The following is a 24,474-nucleotide window of genomic DNA, read 5'->3' as shown; positions in this document are numbered from 1 at the left end:
AGTGATAGGAATACAGGAGCCCTGCAAGTTTTAGCTTACATGCGTTAATTACTTTTGTACGTGTACCAATATTGGAGAGTGATTTACTTATTTATTGATTTATTTATTTATGGATTTATTTATTTATGGATTTATTTATTTGATTGGTGTTTTACGCCGTACTCAACAACATTTCACTGATAAATATGTCAGCGGCGGTCAGCATTATGGTGAGAGGAAATCGGGCAGAGCTCAGGGAAAACCCACAACCATCCACCGATAGCTGCCAGACCTTGGAGAGTGAAGATGAGAAACAAATGGATTCTTTCACTCTGAGATAAGCGATAGGCCTTACACAAGGAACACGAAGACGCTTGAATACGTTCAATACATATATTTGAACAAAATACACATGCAACAATCGCGGGCCCTTCCTAGTACGCATGCGCACCAAAAAGTCAGTAAGCGGTATAAGTTGCCCATTGAATTAACATGAGACGGACGCATCAACAGCTTATTTTATCTATACGTCTCAAGCTAGTTCAAGTGCCGCAATTGCAATATTAGTATGATCTTGTTTAAAGAAAGTATTAAAAAATGAAATACATTCAGTACGTTTTAGTCCCATTTTGACTTAAAGTTAGACTCCGTGCTCTCATTTAAGTCCATGTTTAATGTTTGTAATTTTAAATGTTTCACATCTGAGGCGTTTTTGAGCTAATTCCTAGAAATCTGAAACATTTTCCACTGTGTGTTACAATAGTACAATAATAATACACTATTATTGTAAAGGCCTTTGGATACATTTAGATAGTTCCCTGAAGGTTGGAAAATAAGAAAATGTCAATCAAATCTCCAAAAGTCCTAGCACAAATGGCTGGGAGCCAGATATAACCAGCTCCTCCAGTCGGGGAATTAGCCCTTTCCCAGAAAAAAAAACGGAGAGCTGTAGTTTTAGTTCGTGTTACGCGCGGTACACACTGCTGGCCTGTGATTATGTCAACAGCCAATCCCCACAGGGCTCACCAGGTACTAGGACCCTGCATACATTGTGTAAAGTATTAGTTCATTCATAAGTTGCTGCTTAACACCGTGCTCAAGAAGTTGTTTAGTATCGAAATTCGCGGATTTATTATATAGGGTTATATGTATAGGACATGCATTAAACCCTCTACTCATGACATGAAAGAGCTTGGTTTTACAATAATCACAGAGTTTCTCAAGAACATACCCTGCATATATAGAAATATGATAGTCACACGTGAAAAAACTGGTCACACATTTAACTGATAAAATACGGCGTTTTGTCAATTTGCCTCAGTCAGGGCTTTTATTATGGCTGTTCGTGTAAATGCATAAATAGTAGCAATTTAAACAGACCTTAGCACCATGGCTTAAGCAGAATTAGGTATAAAATGCAGTTCGTGTATATCTGTGGGATGTCTGTATGTTACGATGTGTATTACTCAACATTGTCGTTGGATCTAAAGAAAGGAACAGAAAGTCCCAACGAGAAATCTTATTCGGGCCTATTTCTGTAGGAGGCTATCGTACTGCTTTTCTCACGCCCTGATGGTGCCTTATAAGAGAAAAGGGAAAAAGCAATTATTCCAATATTGATAGTGTGAAATATCCGTATTTGGACCGTAGTATACCAAAGGGTCCTGCATTTATGGTGTATACATACCTCCCATTGCAGAATTTGTTAGACACTGTGTAAAATATAATGACTTCGATCTACGTCGCCAGTGTTTAAATAAAAATTAGTGTCAAGGATACATCAAACGCCTTCATCCGCTTCGGGAGCTGTAGATGCAGAGTCAATCCTGGGTCGAGTCACAACTAAGACCTTAAAAAAGGAAGTTGTACGTTCCTCGCTGGGCGTGCAGCATGTGCAACGACTGGTTCCCCCTATCAGTATAATTGCTCGGCCGGGCCGGCTTACTTGCTTTCGGTAAGGCGTCTCCTAGCTCTCACCCACTCACTCACTCACTCAAACACAATCACTCTAAGCCTAAAAAGTTTTGTGACATTTACAACACTCTTGTTGGCAAATATGGACACAGCGTTCAAGGTCTCTGGGAATATCAGTCCTAATTGTATCGAAGTCCGCTTATGGCCCGAGGCCAGGGGTGTATAAGTACCGAACAGGGGACTGTATAAAGCTTCATGATTGTAACATGAACAAAATGATTTTATGAATAGTTGCAATCTAAGCGTAACTTAATGACCCAGGAACCTTTCATCAATGTGGTCGCTGCTATTTCAAGTCCAGCTCATGTTAGCTCCCTCTCCGAACGTACGTGGGAAGGTCTTCCAGCAACCTGCGGATGGCCGTGGGTTTTGACGGCCTCCGAGCGGTTTCCTCCCACCATAATGATATTCGCCGTAGTATCAATAAATATTCTTGAGTGAGGCGTAAACACAAATTTATGGGTAGAAGAGCTGACTGCATGGCCTGAACCACAGCTCTCTGCCATGTAAGCACTTGACTCACCTTTCGACTTACAGCTGCTTGCCGAACCAGCCAAACCTTGGGTGGTGACTTCATCTCGTTAGTCATTGCTGATATATTGAGCAGATTAAAAGGCCCAGTCTATGGGCAATGTATAAAAATATACTAAATATCTAAGCCGTATGAGTCAGTTTCCATCTTCGTAAGCCATCAGATCCTATTTTTATAATAACCACCGGTCGGGAACCAGCAAGAGAATAAGGGAATCTCCCGCGATTTTAACCCAAATTGACAGGTCGTCACTTGCCGTAGGTCGTCAAGTTAGGCCGTACCCATTACATGTTCCCCTGTTACAGAATGGCACATTTTAGAGAATGGTGTTACGGTACACCTAACATAAAGTGTCTTTCGCACGGCGATCCAGCACTATAAATATATCGGCACTGGAGGCGACCAGTTACAAGGAGACACCGTCGTGATATGAACGACATGGTGTTGAGCGAACAAATAAGATAAATCCTAAGAAACAACGGGACCCACTCATGTTTGTGTTCAAGCCCGCCACAAATTGAAGTTTATCTTTGTTTAACAATTGTGATTCACAGCGTTTTTTGTTGTTTCGATATCAAAGATTTCACATTCAATAAAAAGAAATGTAGTTATTATATTGTAACCTCCACAACACTCAAATAACGATAGTTGCTTTTGTGTCACTAGAATCAACACATTACTAAACAATGACGAATAATATCTTTAATGCGAATACTGAGTAGCCATAGGCGACTAAAGGATGGAATATAAGACACCACACGTACAGTTACATGTACAGACTGATAAATATTTAAAAATAGGAATCAAATTTGGATCAATCAAAATGGCTAACAAAGTTAAGGAAAAAAGTGTAAATAGGAGAGGAAATGTGCATATACCGCCGGCAGGCCAGTTTTTAATGTGGCAATAAACAGTCCAATTTCAGCAGTATTTGTTAGATTTGTTCTTAAAATGTAAATATCAAAAATATATTACAACGTAAATTTAGAGATTAGCAAATATCTCTTACATGAAAAAATAAACCTTTATAATAGCTAAAAACAAATATACTGTTTCGTTAAAGGAAAAGACCCATAAATATCGAAGTGGGCATAGCTAAATAGTCCATTTAAATCTATGCATCAGTAAACTTTCATTTAATTTTTCTTAGATTTTTGTGAAGAGAGTCAAAGGCGTTCAAGCCTTGGAATTCAAAGATGGGCTTTATGGAAAATATTATCAGAGTTTAGGAAATCTGACGTCACAGGAAGTTCTTCCAACTCTAATCACGACACTGAGTGTTGTAACAACTTTTTACCCGTGAGTAAGAGGTTGCTAAAATAATGTTCTCAAAAATTCCTTCCTTCTAGTGTGCATCAGGAAAAAAGGTGATGTGACGTCAGAGTTCCTAGATACCGTCAGTATGGCTCATAGAAAGCCCACCATAAAATTTAAATGTTTGAATGTCTTAACACTTTTCAAAAAATCTAAAAAAAATAAATGAAAGCAGTTTTGGGCCAAATTTTCAATTGTCTATATGATGAAACTTGCTTCATGTTTTAGCTTACTTTTAAACAACTGTTAATTAACTAAACTATATACTAAATGAAACACAGATATCAGTAACAACCCACTCAGTTTAAGGCTAGAAAGTACATGTATATTAAGAGCAGCGTAACTACAAGTAACTTGTTCTATACACATGGCTTCATAGCAATACAAAACATTACCAACATGGCGTAAAATATTACATCACAATATAAACAAAATGGCATAAAAAATAGGTTCAGTAAGACTTCAAAAACGAAAGTTTTACACCTATAACAACACATTCATTAAGACCTGAAAAAGGCATCTTTACAGCAATAACAAATACAGTCAACATGACCTAAATCCTGCACAGCAATAACAAGGCAATAACCATGACCTAAATCCTGCAACTTGACAGCAATAACAAAACACTATAAATATCACTTAAATCCCACACCTATGCAGTAATAACAAAGCAATAACAATGACCTAAATCCCGCACCAGTACAGCAATAACACATCAATAACCATGACCAAAATCCTGCACCTTGACAGCAATAACAAAACACTATCAATATGACCTAAATCCCGCACCTGTACAGCAATAACAAAGCAATAAGCATGGTCACAAGCCGTATTTGTACCGCGTATACAGCAATAAAGATGACCATAAAACTGTGCATTGTACTCCAATAACAATAGAACAGCATAGCCCAAAAGCGTGTCTGGGGATGAGTTGATTAGTGCACAAGCGCAGCGTAATGACCCAGTGGCCTCACACCAATGCGGTCGCTGTGAGTTCAAGTCCAGCTCATGCTGGCTTCCTCTCCGGCCGTACGTGAGATGGTCTGACAGCAGCCTGCGGATGGTCGTGGGTTTCCCCGGGCTCCCACCACCATAATGAAGCCGCTGTTGCTTAAGTGAAATATTCTTGAGTACGGCCGTAAAACACCAATCAAATAAATAAATAGATAAGACCGTGTCTTTACTCCAATACCAACGGATCCAGCACAACCTATAACCATGCCTTTACCGCAATAACAACAGACACAACATGCTCTATACAGTGTGACATTACAACAATAAAAAAAAATCGCCAGGACTAAAAACACCTCACCTTTATATCAATAACATCTCATCCAGCATGACTAACCCAAGTGGCTTTACATTTCGCAAAACCTTTACTTGTTATAAAAAGTTGACCACTCCAATTGTAAATAATATAAAATCGTCACACAACACACTGTGTCTAAGAAATGTCAAAGATATGCTAGATATCCAAAATGCTAGGAGTCTTTCAAACGAATGCGCCATTTTTTTTAAACAGTTCTAAACATTGTACGAGGAAGATTGCATACTTCTAACAGGTAAATAAGTGATTACTAACCTGTATATTTTAAATGGATTTACTAGGTTTGTTCTCGTAAATATTTATTTATGTATTTGCTTGGTGTTTTACGCCGTACTCAATATTTCACTTACGCGACATTAGACAGTTTTATGATGGGAGGAAACCGGGCAGAGCCCCGCAGGAAACCCATGGTCATCCGCAGGTTGTTGTCTGACCTTCCCACGTTAAATTCTTGTAAATAAATTTAAGTATCAAAAATATATTTCAATGCGAATAAAGCAATTACGATGCACATCTTTGTGAGAAGTAAACGTTTATAATAGGTATGTGAGAATATGTCTGTGGCATAAAAGCACAAGTTTACCAATAGCAACAAACTGAACAAATTGAAGGTGGAGAAAACAAAAAATACATCAACTTCAGATGAAAGAGTGCGAAAAGTTAGTTGAAAATGTGGGCTTTTTAAAATTTTTCTTTAAAAGAGAAAAGGAAAATATGTTTTTTTGTATTCTGGACCAGTTTTTGTTATATATAGTCTTTGTGTGATAATGCTTTAAATGAGGATGTAACACAGGTGTAATCAATATATTTGCACTAGAATTTGGTCTTTTCAGCTAAAAAAATGTGTTCAACATGTGTGTGTTTGTGTGTGTATGTGTGTGTGTGTGTGTGTGTGTGTGTGTGTGTGTGTGTGTGTGTGTGTGTGTGTGTGTGTGCGTGTGTGTGTATGTGTGTGTGTGTGTGTGTGTGTGTGTGTGTGTGTGTGTTCGGATATAAACAACAAGTCAAGTAAATGTATTAGACAGGCATCACATCCTTATTTAGCACATTATTATGTAACGATAAATACCAAAAGGTGGTCCCACACACCCAGTATACAAAAAAAATATTGTAATACCCTTTTCTACTGCAAAAGAAAAATAAGAAAAATATTAAAGACCATATTTGCAGATAACTTTTAACGCTCTTCCATCTAATTTTGACATCATTGTTATGTTTTCTTCCCCTTTCAACCTAAGCAATACCATTTACGGTGATGACGGCATAACTAATTTGTTATCAAAATCGCACATTTATGAGAAAAAAAAATTAACCAAAATCCGAAAATTTCGTAGCAATATAAGTATAAATAATGACCTATAAACCGTAAATTTACACCATTAACATAACTATTATTATGACTTTGTCAACAGCACAGTCATCACGACCTACAAAAGTAACTTTACACCAATCACCGTACTATTATCATGATCTGAAAACGAAAACTTACACCAATCAAAACACTATGATCATGCCCTAAAAAGTGTATTACTAAATCAATAAAACAATCATCATGATCTAAAAAACGTAAATTTACACCAAACATAGCACTATCATCATGACCTAGAAACCGCATTATTAAATCAATAACTCAATCATCTAAATGACCGTTACAGGAACAAAGCATCTTTACAGCAATAAGCACACAATAGTCATGATTTGAACGCATTTTCACAACAGTTACAACACAAACTTCACGTCCTGAACACCTACCTTTACAACAACAACAAAGTGAGTAGCAAGCCCAGCACAACACAGTTTTAATCAACACCAACAGAATCAACAGTGACAAACCATTGACATAAAAGCTCATCAGTTATGGCATAAAGTTACACAAATATATAGCACTGAGGCCACGGCAAGTTTAGCGAATGGAAATAAGAAACAGTTTTGATTAATCCAGTCATAGCGTAGAAACTATTAGTGGAATCTTTGCTGAACTTATTTTACATCGCCTCCGAAACTGTTGTCATTGGTCTGAAATTAGCGTAGGTTTGGAAGTTGTCCAGATATCCCATGACGACCTGGTGGATGAAGTTAAGCTGACCATAAAAAAAGGGTAAAGGATGAAAAATACATATGATAAATGGTAAGCAAGCTGGCCATAAATAGGGTAGATGAGAAAAAAAAAAGACAGATGGCAAATGGTAAGCAAGATGACCCTAAAATAGGGTAAAGTCTAAAGAAAACAGATGGTAAATGACAAGGATAAGGTTCGAAGCACATAAGTTTCTGATTTTTGACATTCAAATTCTACACGCATCTATACTATATTCATTATTAAGACATTTATAAGTCGACGTATGATCCTTTTCTTTCTCCAAAAGTCACTGAGCATTGAAATAGATTCATACGCGTAAGGTCATAATTATATTTGTGTTATTTTTATTTAATAAGTAGAAGTACTGTGGTCGATTTGGAGTTCCACGTTTAGCAATGGCACCAGCATTAGTACATCATTAAAAGAAAGACTATCACTCATATGTTTCATACGAAAATGACACTGATATAGTTATCTGTTTAATAATGTTATAAGTAATCATACCACATCTGTTATAATCTCCGGTCTGTTGTTCCTCATCTGCTTGATGGTCTGTAGGATATTGACGTTCTGGTCAACCTTCAGTCTTTCTAGCACAGTCCAAGCCACGCAGAACAACCCACTCTTTGTCACGCCATCCCTGGGTACAATCGGGGCATATATTATTTTAATCATACACGTAAGCCTGTATTTCTTCATCATCAATCTTAAAAGCAAGTAATGCGCACTCACATTATGATCGTATAATTTATATTATACAGGTAACATTCATTTACTGCTAATTTTTCATCTTTTCGCCAGATATGTTGGCTCACATACAAGTAGGGTGGCCCTTCATATTTTGTCAGTTTTGTCTAATTTGTTTCTATGTCTGCGCTAATTCATTTTTAGAAATATGTTACAATCTTTGTTCTTAACGATAATTTTGTAATAGTAAAACCTATGAATCGTTGTAAACACTAAAAATATTAAAAACTTCGAATGCCACAAACAGGTCACCCTTAAAGAACATAATTTACATTCCCAATTAAGCGAATATCAAAAATGAGATAAACATAATTAGACCTACAGCATAGAGAGTAAACCAGAGCAACGATGACAGTGTGATAAACCTACAGCATAGAGAGTAAACCCAGAGCAGCGACGAAAGTGTGGTAGACGTACTGCATATAATAAAACCACAGCAGCGACGACAGTATGATAGGCGTACAGCAGAGAGTGAAACCAGAGCAGCGACGACAGTGTGATAGGTGTACAGCGAATGGTCTGAACTCGTTATTGCCCCTTGTAAATATGAAAAGGTTTGGCCCAAATACTAAAGTCAACAAGCTGCAGACTCGGGCTATCGTACGTAAGAGTGCAAACTGAGTCATTATGAGGCTTCATCACGATTACATAGGTAACCAGGACAGCCGTATGCCGACGGCCCAATGTCTCAGAGCATAAACTACTTCTGTCTACATACGGTTATTTTGTTTACATAAGCTTATTATTTCAAAATCTGATTTTGGCTTTATTACATTTTATATGGAGACCTCGTTTTCAACAAATACTAAGCATTATTTACATTTTAACACTATATGAGCAAAAATCCTGAGGTGTCTTTGCCTTATAAAATACAAAAACCCGCTATATTTCTCTGGAGTGAGAATGTATAATTTCGCATGTAAGAGAAAGTACAGTGGCAGCGGGCAGTTGTCTGCCATAGAAGGGCTCTATTGGCACACATCATATACGAGTAATGCTTAGCTAACCTGCAATGAACCAGTACAGGCCCGTCGCCAGCCTTATCTCGCCACATGTTAACATTCTGCAGTACAGTCAAAAGCGTTGGTATAGTCTCCAGTGTTGGTTCACTCGTGAAAAATGGACAGCGGAATTGTTTGATGGGCTGAGGTGCTTTCTGGAAATATTCATCAAATTCGATCATAAATAAAATTTACAGTATTCATCAGGATAATGTAGAACGTTCAGGAAGACTCTGCAATTAAAGTGTGTAAAATACACAGTTTCCCTCTTGTGATGTACACATGTACAACACAGGTTCCTTTACGCTGTGAGTGCAGGGAGGAGTCAGTAATGGCCTCCTCCCACTATCCTGTGCTCATTGCTTCAGTCATGCCAGTTTCCTGTAATTTATCATGCATACCACCTTTATAGGTACAAATCATTTTGCCTTTTGCCCTTTTGAATGGTGTTTTCATGCCTGTGTGAATAGTTTGTCATTTGAATAACTTGCCGTGTGAAATGTATTATATTACCTAACTTGTTTGTTTTGCAAAAAACATAGCTTAGATTTATCAACATTCTATATTACTTCCTTTCCCTCCGAGAGTCTCACGGAAGATCAGCCTGGGCTAAGTCTCTATCCGTGTCTTATGCATTATTTTTTTATAAACATAATAACATAAATTATAATGAATTATAGACTCAGTTATTCCTGTACTAACATGACACCGCTGATCGGACTTATATCTGTACCATTCTTTATCGTGGGTTTCCCCTGGGCTCTGCCCGGTTTCCTACCACCATAATGCTGGCCGCCGTCGTATAAGTGAAATATTCTTGAGTACGGCGTAAAACACCAATCAAATAAATAAACAAATGAAGAATGACATTTCGGGAAAATCCCTGTCGGTGAATGAGACTGAATCCACATCTGGCGTGATCTAGCGCTAGGTTCTTGTGTTTTGAGTGGCCTCTTTGCCAGTGAAATTCCTTTCGTCTTTCCATGATCGTTGGAAACTGCTGACTGCTTTTCTTTGCATGATTGCATCCTATTTAGGTATATTATATGTACTTTCTTAGTTCTTTGGTGGTTTGTGTTTGTGTCTTTTTGGGAATGAGCCATGCGATTATTGACCCTGATCGTCCATTTCGTCCAACGTCCAACAGCTGCTACACTATAGGCTGATAGTCGTAGTTTCGCTATATATTGGACACGAAGAGATATGCTTTAGATTTTACATCGTATTTTTAAACAAACTAGGACCAAAAGATTTAAAAGCGCTCGACAAAGAAAAGAATCGATTTTGAATTTAACCACAGCGATGCTGTTTCAAAACATTACAATTCTTTTTTGTATAGGGTTATAACATCCCACTGGTTTAAAGGTTGTGGTGATTGGTCATGTTTTATATGTGTTGTTATGAACTAATTTTCTTGGTTACATTATGAGACATTCTTATGAAGGGTTCACTTTTCATTCTGATGTGATCAGTCCATAATGTCTAGCCCAAGTTTGCCCTGTGACCGAAAGTAAAAATCGACAAAATTTTTTGCATGGGGATGATCAATTTCTATTCTCTATTTTCAGCTGCAACGCGCATTTGTGTTGGTGAAGTGTGTTCAAGCTGTTGTTGGAGTTAGTATTCTTCCTGTTCTAAGGTGAGTTATGTTTATGCGTCGCAGCTTGTGACAAGACATGAGTCATTCTTCTTTCTTTAAATAAAGGTGTTATTACAGTTAGATGGGCACCGCCAGCCCTTTTGTTTTGTTTGATTTATTTATTTGATTGGCGTTTTGCGCCGTACTCAAGAATATTTTACAATACGATGGTGGGGGGAAACCGGACAGAAGCCGGACAGAAGCCGAGGAAAACCCACGAAAAACCGCTGAATGTTGGCAAGCCTTCCCAGGTACCTCCAGATATGAAGCCAGGATAGTCTGGACTTGAACTCACAGCGATTGAATTGGAGAGAGGCTTCTGGATCAATGCGCCGTGCTGGTGCGATAACTACCACGGTCACGGAGGCCCCGTTTTGTTTCTTGTTGTTTTTGCTTTTTAAAAATGTCGCACGCGTATTAATCGATTCTTTCAAACTTTTGCACAGTACAGCACAGTACGCACGTGAAGATCGTGCACTTAGTTCAACGGAGACGTTCAGTTCGAGCTTGAACACTAGCGCTAAAAGCGCAACCGAGATATATATTGGCTATCAACAACCGATAAACTGGCATGGTAGAAGATCTGGATCTTTGGGTCTTTCTATTACTATTCAAAAACCGTTATATGCTTCTCTTTTCATGAACCCGTCCAAATGTCGGACTTAGTACATGGACAAAGACCTTTGTGGACTGTGTTCAGGGTTCTTTTGGAATTGGTTTTAAGGTTGTTGAACCCGAACCACCATTTTATTTGGAAGGGGGGGGGGGAGGGGGGTGATGTTGGAATATCAGTTCGATGCCCAGATCCAGAATATGAACTTTCAGTCATGAAAAATAGCAACTAATATATCACAAAGATAACAGACATTTTTCTTTTCATCTCTGAATTAAAGTTCTCAGAAAAAATTGCATTTGTTTGACATACTGAACAGTATAGAAGGGCTTTACCTTGTCTTTGTGGCTCAGTTCGTAAGTCCAAGTGGAGAATTCCGCTCTCTGGTCAACATCTGTCACCTCCATCTCGAACGGTTTAAACGTTTCCTTCCTATCTGTCCAATACACCCCAACATTCTGTGTGCAAGAAAATAAAGTATAATAAATTTATGTATTGTATACTTGACTTTTTATTGCATGATGTAATCTGCAGATTATTTCTGGCCACGGCATCATTAGGCGATCCTAGATTTAAGTCAAATGTTCAAATCACTTTAAAATTTTTATTTCCAACGTACCAAGGACAAACTATTGCTTGACAACGTAAATTATGGGTAAGTTATTGTAAAAGAAATAACAGCTAAAATAATGGAAAGGAACATATCAAATTTAATTAGTTAAATTTTGAATTAAGTCTAAGATCGCTTCGTGACCCTGGGGCCAGGAGTTTTACACCAATGTACACTTGTATCAGGGGACAGGTTTTATGGGTGGAAGAAACCTGGGTACCCGTAGTGAGTACTTTCTCACTCGCGCATAAAATATGAAGTACAGAGACGTGTACCAAATTTGGGAAAGCCAACTGATCTCCAACTAATTCCAAATAGCGCTTATTGCCATAATGGAACTTGAAAGATTGGAGGATAAGCAATCTGAAATGTCCTGATGTTAGGGTTCAGTTGAGTGAACCCCTCGGGTGTTCGACAGACTGAACTGTTATTGAATGTATAATAAAGCAAATAACAATTTGCCGCGCGAACTTTTTCGCTGCCTTGTAATTCTCGATAGTCACACACTCAGAATATTCTCAGCATTTTATGCAGCACTTTGTGGTCAATGTGACAGACTACCTATATGTATGCACCTGATCCCCTCTATTGGGGTCTATCGCCTGGACAACTTTCATTGTGACAAATTACCTCCTTGTCTCTTGTTTTGTGGGCTTTCAATGATGTGCACAACTTTCATTGTGACACATTACGTACCTTATTCCCTGCTTTGGGTTTTCCATTATCTGCACAAATTTCAATGTGACACATTAACTACTTATCTTCTGTTTTGGGGCCTTCCATAATGTGCACAACTTTCAATGTGACACATTACGTACCTTATTCCCTGTTTTGGGTTTTCCATTATCTGCACAACTTTCAATGTGACACATTACCTACTTATCTTCTGTTTTGGGGGCCTTCCATAATGTGCACAACTTTCAATGTGACACATTACCTACTTATTTTCTGTTTTGGGGACCTTCCATAATGTGCACAACTTTCAATGTGACACATTACCTACTTATTTTCTGTTTTTGGGGCCTTCCATAATGTGCACAACTTTCAATGTGACACATTACCTATTTGTCTTCTATTTTGGGGGCCTTCCATAACGTGCACAACTTTCAATGTGACACATTTCTTACTTACCTCCTGTTTAGAGTGAGTGGGTGAGTGAGTGAGTGAGTGCAAAGGGGTTTAACGTCGTACTTAACAGTCATTTTTTCAGTCATATGATGACGAAGGAGTCCTTAGAGTGCATGTACGTGTAATGTGCCTCCTTGTTGAAGGACGGTTTTCCACCGCTCCTTTATCTGGTGCAGTTTCAGTTAGACGACTTCAGTCGTGCGTATGTCGACCTTGCGACTGGGAGCCACTGAGTTTTTGGCAACTGGAAGCAACTAGGAGAAGCTGGCAGCAACTGGGGGCATACGATCGATCTACGCGCGTTTGCGATCACCGACAACTGCTGACTCTGCAGTTGCTCAGAATTGAACAAGTTCGACTTTTCCGCGAGTCAAAGCATCCAGTTATACCAAGTTCCGCCGATCTACACGTGCTTGTGTCCACTTGGTAACAGTTGCTCCCAGGAATGCACGAGTTGCACTATGGAAATGGCGATTATAAAGTGGACCGATGAGCTGGAAAATAAGCTTATCGATATTTGCAATCTTAGACTGTGCTTGTACGACACCTCTTCCAAGGTACAAAGCATATGATGTACATGGGGAGTGTAGAAAAGTTGGAATAAATGGACAAGAGAATTTTCCAAGAAACCTTAAATTTCCACAGCAAAGACAACTTAAAGGTATATTATATATTGTATATAATATATTATACATCCACGCACCGTGTACACGGGCCTCCTACATCATTAACGCTGCTATAAGTATTTGCTCACAGGTGCCTCCAGTCGAGGTCGATCCACGCGCAACGAAACTGAATCTGATCAGACCCCGCCAGTCGCTCATGATCTTAAGGTTTTGTCAAACTTGTCGACATAACCGCTACGCGCCCTGCTTTACCGAAGGCAAGTCAGCTGCCAAACCCGAGCCATTATACTGATGTGGTGTGAGTGGATCCAGGATTGACCCTGGATCTACCGCACCGAAGCGGATTCCCTGATTAGAGCGTCTTCCATTATCTACACAACTTCCAATCTGACACATTCTTTACATTATCCCCTGTTACATTATTGGGAGTTCCCAGTATTTGCACCTCTTTCAGTGTGACACATTACCTACCTTATAACCCTGTTTTCCGTTATGTGCACAAGTGGTCAGTGTAAAAGACCACTTATCTTATCCTCCAATGTGCACAAGTGGTCAATGTGGTAAACTACGTATCTAATCCTCTGTTTTTGGGGACTTCCATTATTTTCACAAGTGGTCAATTTGACAGACTACCCTACCTTATCTCCTGTTTTGGGGGTCTTCCGTTATGTGCACAAGTAGTCAGTGTGATAGACTATTGATCTTAAAATGTTATGTGCACAAGTGGACACTTTGACAGGGTACCTTTCTTATTCCCTGTTTTGGGAGCCTTTCATTTTCTGCACAAGTAGTCAATGTGATAGACTACCTAGCTTATCCCCTGTTTTGGGCGTCTTCCGTTATGTGCACAAGTATTCAACGTGACAGACTACTTATCTTAAACTGTTATGTGCACAAGTCGTCAATGAGACAAACTACGTACCTAATGCTCTGTTGTGGGGGACTTCCATGATGTGCATAAGTTCAATTTGACAAACTACCTACTTTATCCCCTGCTATGGGGTATTCCATTTTCTGCACAACTGGTCAATGTGAGAAACTACATACCTTAACCCCTGTTATGGGGTATTCCATTTTCTGTACAGCTGGTTAATTTGACACACTACCTTCCTTATCTCCTGTTTTCACGCGGTCCAACATGATGATGGTACTGACTTTGTGATCATAGACCAGACGCCAGAAATCCACGACCGTGTTGGGTAGAGGAGTCTGAGTTAGGATAAAACCCCTCTTTTGTTTGTATCCCTACAAGTAAAAAACGGTATTTTCATTGAACCAAAGTTACAAAAAACATCTGTAATTTCCCAAGGGTAAACTCATAACACGTCATACGCCATTCAGGTTCCTACTGTTTACAACGGAGAGTCCAGGGAAAACACTGAAGGCAGAGGCCATTTCGTGAGTTTCAAATAAGTGGAACTTGAACACGTTTCCAGGCAGCCACATCAATAGTTCTGCCAGCAACTAACAGATGGTGAGTGGGTGAGAGAGGGCTTGGGGTTTAACATCGTACTCAACAATTTTTCAGTCATATGACGACAAAGGAATCCTTAGGGTGCATGTACGTGTAATGTGCCTCCTTGTAGCAGGACGGATTTCCACAGCTCTTTTATCAAGTGCTGCTTCACTGAGACGACTTACCGAAGGCAAGTAAGCCGCCCCGCCCAAGCCATTATACTGATACGGGTCAACCACTCGTTGCACTATCCCCTTCATGCTGAACGCCAAGCGAGGAAGTTACAGCTCCCTCTTTTCAAGTCTTAGGTGTGACTCGATCAAGGACTGATCCTGGATCTACCGGTCCCGAAGCGGCCGCTCTACCAACTGTGTTATCCGGGCCGGTTTACAGATGGTCATGGGTTTCCCTCGGGCCCTGCCCGGTTTTCTCCCACCATAATGCTGGTCGCTGTCGTATAAGTGAAATATTTTTGAGAACGGCGTAAAACACCAATCAAATAAATAAATAAATCAATCACTACGTAAGGACCTCTGGAAGTTATCACGAACCTATCTTGGACTCAAGGCAAAAATTTAATCATTAAGTCTGGTGCGTTCCTTTCCATTATATTTGCCGAATTTTATTGCACAATAACTGATCGAGAATTAACGTTGTCAAGCAATATTTGGATCTTCTTACATTACAAATAGCAATATTGAAGTCATTTGAGATCTTGACTTAAGTCTAGGATCGCTTAATGATCCCTGGGCCAGATCTTGGTGTGTTTGTTGCCGACTTCACATACATCAACAAGGCTGCCAATTAAAAATTGCATTAAACATATTTAAGCATCAAATTATCAATGGAAACGGGGTATGTCCGAGCGCTGAAGATGTTTTCTTATCATTCGCTAGGATATGTGATATTCTATGACAGTTATATATAATATATTTCAGGTAGGTTGTATTTGTGAAATAGAGTATAGTGTCGTGGAGGCAATGGAATAAATCCTAGGTTCATGTGACCGATTGAATCAGTCCTTTACCTAGGACTTGATATACATTCTACAAAAATGTGGATGTGGGTCAAATCCATGCCCCCGCAACTGTAGGAGCCTGGGCAATAAATGGCCTAACAGTCGATGAATTTATTTATTTATTTGATTGTTGTTTTACGCCGTATTCAAGAATAGTTCACTTACACGACGTCAGTCAGCATTATGGTGGGAGGAAACCGGGCACTGCCCGGGGGAAACCCACGAACATCTGCAAGTTACTGGAAGAGCTTCCCACGTACGGCTGGAGAGGAAGCCGGCATGGGCTGGACTAGAACTCACAACGACCGTATTGGTGAGAGGCTAATGGGCCATTACGCTGCGCTAGCGCGCTAACGAAGTGAGCCACGGAGGCAGTCACTGGATGAAAAACACTTGTTTCCCAACAGTATCTTGCACATATCTATAATTGGCAAGTTCATCCGCCACTGTCAAAGGTTGGTGGTTTACCACGGACACTCTTATGAATATGAAGTTATAAAACGACCAAATACATGCATACGTTGTAAATAATTAATCAGTTTGAAAAAATTAAGACCAATGATAATGGCATTTCAGCTATTCTGTCATGAAAAGGAATCACAATTATATGTAATCTTATTCTTTACCACGGGAGCGGTAGTTCCAGGGGCAATCCTGGGTCGAGTCACACCTAAGACCTTAAAGGAGGAAGTTGTTACTCCCTTGCTTGGCGTCCAGCATGAAGGGGACAATGCAACAACTTGTTGATCCGTATCAGTATAATGGCTCGGGCGGGGCTGTTTACTTGCCTTCGGTAAGGCGCCTCAGTAAAGCAGCACTAGATAAAAGAGCGGTGGAAATCCGTCCTGCACCAAGGGGGCACATTACATGCACTCTAAGGATTCCTTTGTCTTCATATGACTGAAAAATTGATAAGTACGACGTTAAACCCCAAGCACTCACAAAGCACTCTTTACCACGCCTAGAGAAGAATAATAAAACGGTGTTAGTTTTAACTCAGTGTACCGTATTAATATCTAGGTAAAGTACCTTGCAGTTAATACTACCTCTCCACTTTCGAACATACAAACCACACTGTAGGGTCCCGTCTGAGATCCTTACCGGAAGATACACAGCATTGATGTAGTCGTTACAGCCGGACACTGGCGTGGACAGGTATGGCCTGCAGCTATCAACTGAAACACAACAATCACAGGTTTACTCCAACGAACATGCTGTGCTGCAACAACGTGTTATTTGCAACACGTATTACGCAGTTTACAGCTTTCCTTCACGTACCTGACTGTTCATGAGGCTTAGACTTCATAAATTCCAAAGACAGAACCACGAACAACGTGGGGACAATGTTGTAACACTCTGAATACAAGGAAAGAAAAACAGCCCTTAATCGCACTAACTGACGAAAAAGAATGATGTGAAATGGGAAGTTACAGGGGCTTGATGCTAACCAGGTAGGTGTTTGAGCTCTTTACCGGGGAACGCCGACCCTGCTCTCGAGCACATTTAAGGCGAGCTATCTTTCTGGATGCTCACTGTCAATGTATATAAATTTGGGGCATTTCCGCTAATCAATAATCAAGTTTAGAGTCTGTGACTGATAGGAAGGTTGTATACCAACCATTTGTCATTGTGCCTTGAGTACTGCTGATTGTCATCTGGATGTCAGTGTTATCTTTCACTCTAGAAATTCACGAGGATCGGTGGATCTACCTCTATATGCTGAGACTTCCTATTGAGATTGTGTGTGTTTGGAAAGGTGTTGTGTCTCCTCTAATCTCCAAAGGAATGTATATTTTGTTGTTACCTACATTGTTTTATATGCTGTAAAAATGTTTTACTATTTAGTCTAAGATTAGACTCTTTTATTATATGTATTTAATTTATTTAAAAGTGTTCGGTTATTACTGTCTGGGAGTTGAACAAGTCATTACTTTGCAGATTGACCTCTCTGATAACGATACCTTACCGGTATACGCTGTTGAACAGCGAGATGAGCTATAAGTCTTCACATACTTTACAACGATAGTTGGAGGGCACATGGAAACGGTGTCTAACACATTATTAAATCAGAAGTTGATATCGACATACAAACGCTGTTAGATGTGTTGAGAGTGTAGCTCAACTGTCGACGAAATAAGGCTTTGTCACAAAAGACTTACGGGCTAAAAATTTGGAGTATCTGTTCTTGGAAATGTTGTCCGGATGTCTGGCGGATTCCACTTGCATCTTGCTCGCGGGTTGTGAGAGTTCCCGGAGGACCTAAAACGGACGGCGATAACTTCCATTTTAAAATGTTCTGTTTTATGTGAACACTTTGTAAAGAGGTGTCGGACAGAACAATCTCATCACAGACCCACAGTAGCCATGAATAGACTAGCTGTGTAATGTACCACGTAATTCCCAACATTTATCTATTTGCTTGACTACACTTTTACGCCATATTCACGAATATTTCACTTTATATACGATGGTGGCTTAATTTTTTTATGTATTTATTTAATTGCTGTTTTACGCCGTACTGAAGAATATTTCACTTAAACGATGGCGGCCAGCATTATGGTGGGAGCGGTGGCATAAATGACAGTAAATTTAGAATTCTAGTAGCCTCATGAGTTTGCAAATATTTCTTATTCTATTTTCGCAACAGACCTCAAACTGTGCGACCATCTTGGACTGTCCGGTCTCGGGGTCGACAGTGCAAAGGTCAGAGTACACGGTGGCAAAGTTCACAGATGGAATTGAAGTGTCGCTGAATTTCAAGGCTTCTCCCAGGGCTGCGTGTAGAAACTCGTACTGTTCCTGGTTAACATAAGGGTAATTTTTTTTATACTTTAGCAGAACTTTCCTGCAATGCATAATGTTAAATCATCTTGTGGAATAAACCCCTCAGATCAAAATTCATGTAACCACATGTTATATCTTATGAGTACTTGCCATTCCGTTTTATTCCATCACACATTTGGCACAATGAGACGATCACGCATTGTTTTTATTTTCTATCTCGTCATTCAATAAAAGTAATGTTTGCAGGTAAATACCGTTTCGATGACATATGCACAATGCTTGTTTCAGCTTTAACAAGTGATGTGAAGAAAAGTGGTATCATGATAACAGATAATGTGCACGGTAGAAAAAGTTTGACCTAAGTGCGATCAGATATTGCCTTCAGAAAACAGTCCCGTGGTGTGGGAACATACCCTAACTCAGGTAAATTGACAAGAAGTCACATGCCACCGGATACGTCTGACCATTTGGCAGCTACATGCATCACACTGTCGTCGCTGCTCTGTTTTTTCTCTCTATGCTGTATGTCTTAATTATATTACACAATTACGTTTCCTGTGGTATATCAGTACACTTAGAGGAGACTGGAATTTCCAAACCAGATCTGCAGTCTTTTTATGGCTAATTGTACCTGTGTCTGCACCATGTTGACCCGCTGCTGTCTCAGAATCATCACACAGGCCGGCACATTCACCACATTCTCTTCTTTAGCCTGATTGATCAGGTAATCCAGAGCTATGAACGTTCCCGTGCGTCCAATCCCAGCACTGTTCCAAGACACGCATGCGTACAACAGGTAGAATCAAATTATTAGGCAAAAAGTACTCCACAATAGATATCCCAACTCTTGACAAGATCGCTTCTTTAATAACCGGCATGCGCACTTTGAAGGTTTACCTTGAAAAAGATTTAAAGACTTGGCTGTGCCTTTTGAGAGACAATGTCGCCGGTAACTACCACAATTCAACAAAAGGACTGACACCGTTGAAGTCATGCCATGCTGTACTATACTTTACAACCATATGGACATAGGTTTTAAACGAAGTCTGGGTGCTATCAATCCCGATCTAACACAGAACGTGTCTTGAATCACGTCAGGATTAATATCAACTGCGCATGTGTTCTTCTTTTGGAAAACAAACATTTTCATGCCAATTTTCAACCATAATCGACGTCCACAACCGCAAGATCAATTTGTTAAAGAAAGTTTAATTCGTTCCCTCCCGAAAATAATATTTATTTTTTTGATTGGTGTTTTACGCCGTACTCAAGAATATTTCACTCATACGACGGCGGTCAGCATTATGGTGGGTGGAAACCCACGACCATCCGCAAGTTGCTGTCAGACCTTCCCACGTACGGCCGGAGAGGAAACCAGCATGAGCTGGACTTGAACTCACAGCGACCGCATTGGTGAGATACTACTGGGTCATTACGCGCGCTAATCAACTGAGCCACGGAGGCCCCCCGTAAATAAGAAGAATGCGCATATAGAGAAAGGAATTAACACGGGGCCATGAAAACAGGCATCATTGATGCTAGAAAGACAAGACATTATTCTAGACGCGGAAACTTAATCAATATTCAATTTGCTTGCATCCTAGTTTAAAAGATATCGCGAATCTGAAATATTTATGGTTTATTTTTAAGTGGAATTAGTGCACATCATTATGACTTTTCACAGATCCTGCACACTTTGGCCATATGTACTTATGAGATATTCTACTCTTTGCGAATTTAAGAAACAAAGAATGAAGGTGTTAGATTTCCTATACACCCTCGATCATTTGTTTATCAAAAATGGTTAATTTATATTTCATACGTAATCTGCGTGATTAGTGCAAAAGTATAAAGTGTTTGATTCAAATGAAGAACTCAAAAGTGGTGTTTATTTCAGAACTAGCATTCCATTTCAAAATGTTTCTTTCTAGGTTGATCTGGATTGTTTGTTCCCACGCCTACCTGCAATGGACGAGAATTGGTCCAGGTAAAGTCGAGTTGTACTCCAGAACCTTATCTCGAAAGTCAAGCAGAATTGTGGCATCGGAAGGTGCCCCATGATCTGGCCAAGCCTAGAAGTGAAACTGTTTCAGAATCTTCGTCTTGTTTGTCACCTGAGGAGATTTTCCGATCAGATGCGTGACACAAGTAATGGCGGTAAGGAAAGCATAAACCAACAGCCAACAGAATTTGCTCATCTTATAGGCAGATTCTCATCTTGTATCCTCTTCTTTGATTGTGTTATAATACCAATATATTGTACATATGTTACAATTACATTTTGGTGAAAATCTGGGCATGTTGGAAGAATCTATTTATTTATTTGATTGGTAGTCTACGTCGTACTCAAGAAAATTTCACTTAAACGACGGCAGCCAGAATTATGGTGGAAGGAAACCGGACAGAACCCGGACGATACCCACGACCATTCACATGTTGCTGCAGACCTTCCCATGTACGGCCGGAGAGGAAGCCAGCAAAGAGACGGACTTGTACTCACAGCGACCGTACTGGTGAAAGGGCCTTAGGTCACTGCGAAGCACTAGCGTGCTAATCCCCTCTACCAAGTCCAGCTTATGCTGGCTTGGGGGGGGGGGGGGGGGGGGGTCTCCCAGTAACCTGCGGATGGTCCTGGGCTTACTCCAACCATAATGCTGACCGACGTCGTATAAGTGAAATATTCTTGAGTACGCTTTAAAACACCAATCAAATAAATAAATAAGTAAATAAATAAATAACCTACAGACATTTTGGACAGAAATTGAGAATTGAGGGTAATCATGCAATAATGAACCATATGTACAAGTGTTTTGAACACTTTCTTACATGTGCAAAGTTACAAAGGGTATACAGGGATACATGCGAGCAAACAATAACGGGAATACTGGAAAGTGGTGTGTGGTCACCTACCTTGTTATTCGGCTCTAGTGCTCTAAGTGTACAGTTAGTGTACAGCTTGTGTCGATATTACTACATGTAAGTACCAGTGTTGCATTTGTGTAATTCTATAAAAGTACAAATAGTGTCGATCAGACCTACCTTAGTGTGACTCAGCACCAATGTTCTAATTATGTAGTTCTGTCAGTGTACTCCTATAGAGTCGATGTAACTGAGCACCACTGCTCTAATTCTCTAATTGTTCAGATTGTGTCGATCAGACCTACCCTAGTGTGACTCAGCACCAGTGTTCTAATTGTGCAGTTTTGTCAGTGTACTCCTATAGTGTCGATGTGACTGAGCACTACTGATCTAATTCTCTAATAGTGTCGACCAGACCTATATGTACCTTAGTGTGACTCAGCACCAGTGTTCTAATTGTGCAGTTCTCTCAGTGTACTGTTATAGTGCTGATGTGACTGCGCACCACTGTTCTAACTCTAATTGTTCAGATAGTGTCGATCAGACCTACCCTATTGTGACTCAGCACCAGTGTTCTAATTGTGCAGTTCTGTCAGTGTACTCCTATAGTGTCGATGTGACTGAGCACCACTGATCTAATTCTCTAATTGTTCAGATGGTGTCGATCAGTCCTACCCTAGTCTGACTCAGCACCAGTGTTCTAATTGTGCAGCTCTGTCAGTGTACTGTTATAGTGTCGATGTGACTGCGCACCACTTTTCTAACTTTAATTGTTCAGATAGTGTCGATCAGACCTATATGTGCCCTAGTGTGACAGCACCAGTGTTCTAATTGTGCAGTTTTGTCAGTGTACTCCTATAGTGTCGATGTGACTGAGCACCACTGATCTAATTCTCTAATTGTTCAGATGGTGTCGATTAGTCCTACCCTAGTCTGACTCAGCACCAGTGTTCTAATTGTGCAGCTCTGTCAGTGCACTGTTATTGTGTCGCTGTGACTGCGCACCACTGTTCTAACTCAAATTGTTCAGATAGTGTCGATCAGACCTATATGTGCCTAGTGTGACTCAGCACCAGTGTTCTAATTGTGCATTTCTGTCAGTGTACTCCTATAGTGTCGATGTGACTGAGCACCACTGTTCTAATTCTCTAATTGTGTAGATCAGACCTACCTTAGTGTGACACCGCTATAGTGTTCTAATTGAGTAGTTCTATTAGTGTACAGCCAGTGTCAACGTGAGTTCCCCCTTCTTCCCTCGGTGTTCTAACTGCGTAGGTCTACAAGTGTACAGATGCTGTCGATCCCACTTACCTCAGTGTGAGCCACTACCGGTGTTCTAAGTGTGCCGCTCTATGTGTGAACCTACTGTGTCGATCACAACTACCTGAGTGCAGCTTAGCCTTGCTGCTCTAATTGCGTAGTTCTATAAGTGTACAGTTAGTTCCGATGTGAGTCAGCCGCAGTGTTCTAATTGTGTAGTTCTATGAGTATACCGATGATGTCGATCAGATCTCTCTTAGTGTGACTCCGCTCCAGTGTTCTAATTGTGTAGTTCAATGAGTGTACCGATAATGTCGATAGGATCTCTTTTAGTGTCACTCCGCTCCAGTGTTCTAATTGTGCAGTTCAATGAGTGTACCGATAATGTCGATAGGATCTCTTTTAGTGTGACTCCGCTCCAGTGTTCTAATTGTGCTGTTCAATGAGTGTACCAATGACATTGATCAGACCTACCTTTGTGTGACTTAGCTCCAGTGTTCTAATTGCGCAATTCGCGTATACCTCCTCGTCAAGCAGGGTAACCTCAATGACACCAAACCGCGTACAGCCTTCGCTCGGCCAGTACTGTTTGCACTTCATCTAAAACGCAAACCAATGACGGACTACACGTGGACTGAGGCACAACGTACTGAAAAATACTCTCTTTGCAAATTGCAGACATCATTGATGTATACTTTGAATTCATTATACAATTTTAAATATTCATTAACTCAATACAACCAAAATAGTAAGGACAACGAAAGAAAACTCCCACTGAAGTTTGCTTATCATTTGACTTGATTTCATTGTTCAAGCCAATTCGTCATTCCAATATTATCAACTAGCTATTCAAATACATCTATGAAAACGACGTCACCTTTGATGTAAGACTGATGTAAGATTCAATGGCATTTAGAAGTTGAACTGGATAACATAACATATATACGGATCACAACTTCTGCCTATTCAGTGAGCAGCGTTTAGGTATAAGTACTAATGCCGGTCATTAAGCTTGATAAGTGTATTAGTCCCTATACCGAAACATGGCTCACTCAATATATAGAAGTTGTGATCCATATATTTCAAGTTATGTTACCTTTGATGTAGGTATGGCCTGAATCAGGAGTGACGCAGCTCATACCAATAGGCTGATATAATACCTTATCTAAGAACTATTTGAAACACAGGCATTTGTTTTTGTCTTAAGAGCAGTACATGCACAATGGAATATGCTATGAGAAATACCTTAGTTGCTTCGATCAGATTTGTCACCATGACAATTTTACCCACGTTCTGTTCCCAGAGCATGCGCATGAAGTCGTTTATGATGAGGACCTGTGGAGATACATGTCAACGTGAACAGCGCAAGATCACGTGGGTGAGCATCAGGTAAAACATTACACCATATCATTTATGAGGCACGACTTTCTTTATGGCAAATAAAATCGTTATCTTTTTATTTGGAAGATCCTCCTTTTATATGACAGCCCCCACCCAGTCACATTATGCTGACACCGGGCCAGCCAG

The 24,474-nt window shown here is 40.0% G+C and overlaps 2 protein-coding genes across 2 annotated transcripts in view; both read right to left on the bottom strand.

Moving 5' to 3' along the window:
* Positions 1–24,474, bottom strand: part of LOC135481299 (receptor-type tyrosine-protein phosphatase mu-like) — a 134,222-nt gene that overhangs the window by 89,420 nt on the left and 20,328 nt on the right. The gene's annotated exons all lie outside the window — the stretch shown is intronic.
* Positions 7,705–24,261, bottom strand: LOC135481293 (receptor-type tyrosine-protein phosphatase mu-like). Its single transcript, XM_064761139.1, has 13 exons — positions 24,193–24,261; positions 23,422–23,547; positions 20,791–20,900; positions 19,460–19,595; positions 18,694–18,843; positions 18,204–18,303; positions 17,323–17,400; positions 17,146–17,219; positions 14,677–14,815; positions 12,513–12,541; positions 11,542–11,664; positions 8,961–9,109; positions 7,705–7,846 (listed from the first exon to the last, which is right to left on the bottom strand). The coding sequence occupies exons 1-13, from the start codon at positions 24,259–24,261 to the stop codon at positions 7,705–7,707; spliced, it is 1,425 nt and encodes a 474-aa protein (XP_064617209.1).

The sequence above is a fragment of the Liolophura sinensis genome, unplaced genomic scaffold (genome assembly GCF_032854445.1).
Source record: "Liolophura sinensis isolate JHLJ2023 unplaced genomic scaffold, CUHK_Ljap_v2 scaffold_15, whole genome shotgun sequence".
Taxonomy (NCBI): Eukaryota; Metazoa; Mollusca; class Polyplacophora; order Chitonida; family Chitonidae; genus Liolophura; species Liolophura sinensis.
This window is presented reverse-complemented; position numbering and strand designations above follow the sequence as displayed.

What these genes read in the sequence shown, in the direction of transcription:
- LOC135481293 (XM_064761139.1), bottom strand. Translation starts at nt 24,261, where the DNA reads ATGCGCATGCTCTGGGAACAGAACGTGGGTAAAATTGTCATGGTGACA. An exon ending in AGATGGTCGCACAGTTTGAG is followed by an intron (nt 18,304 to 18,693) that starts GTCTGTTGCGAA and finishes CGTCCGTTTTAG; the next exon opens with GTCCTCCGGGAACTCTCACA. An exon ending in CCTGTACTGGTTCATTGCAG is followed by an intron (nt 7,847 to 8,960) that starts GTTAGCTAAGCA and finishes GATTGTACCCAG; the next exon opens with GGATGGCGTGACAAAGAGTG.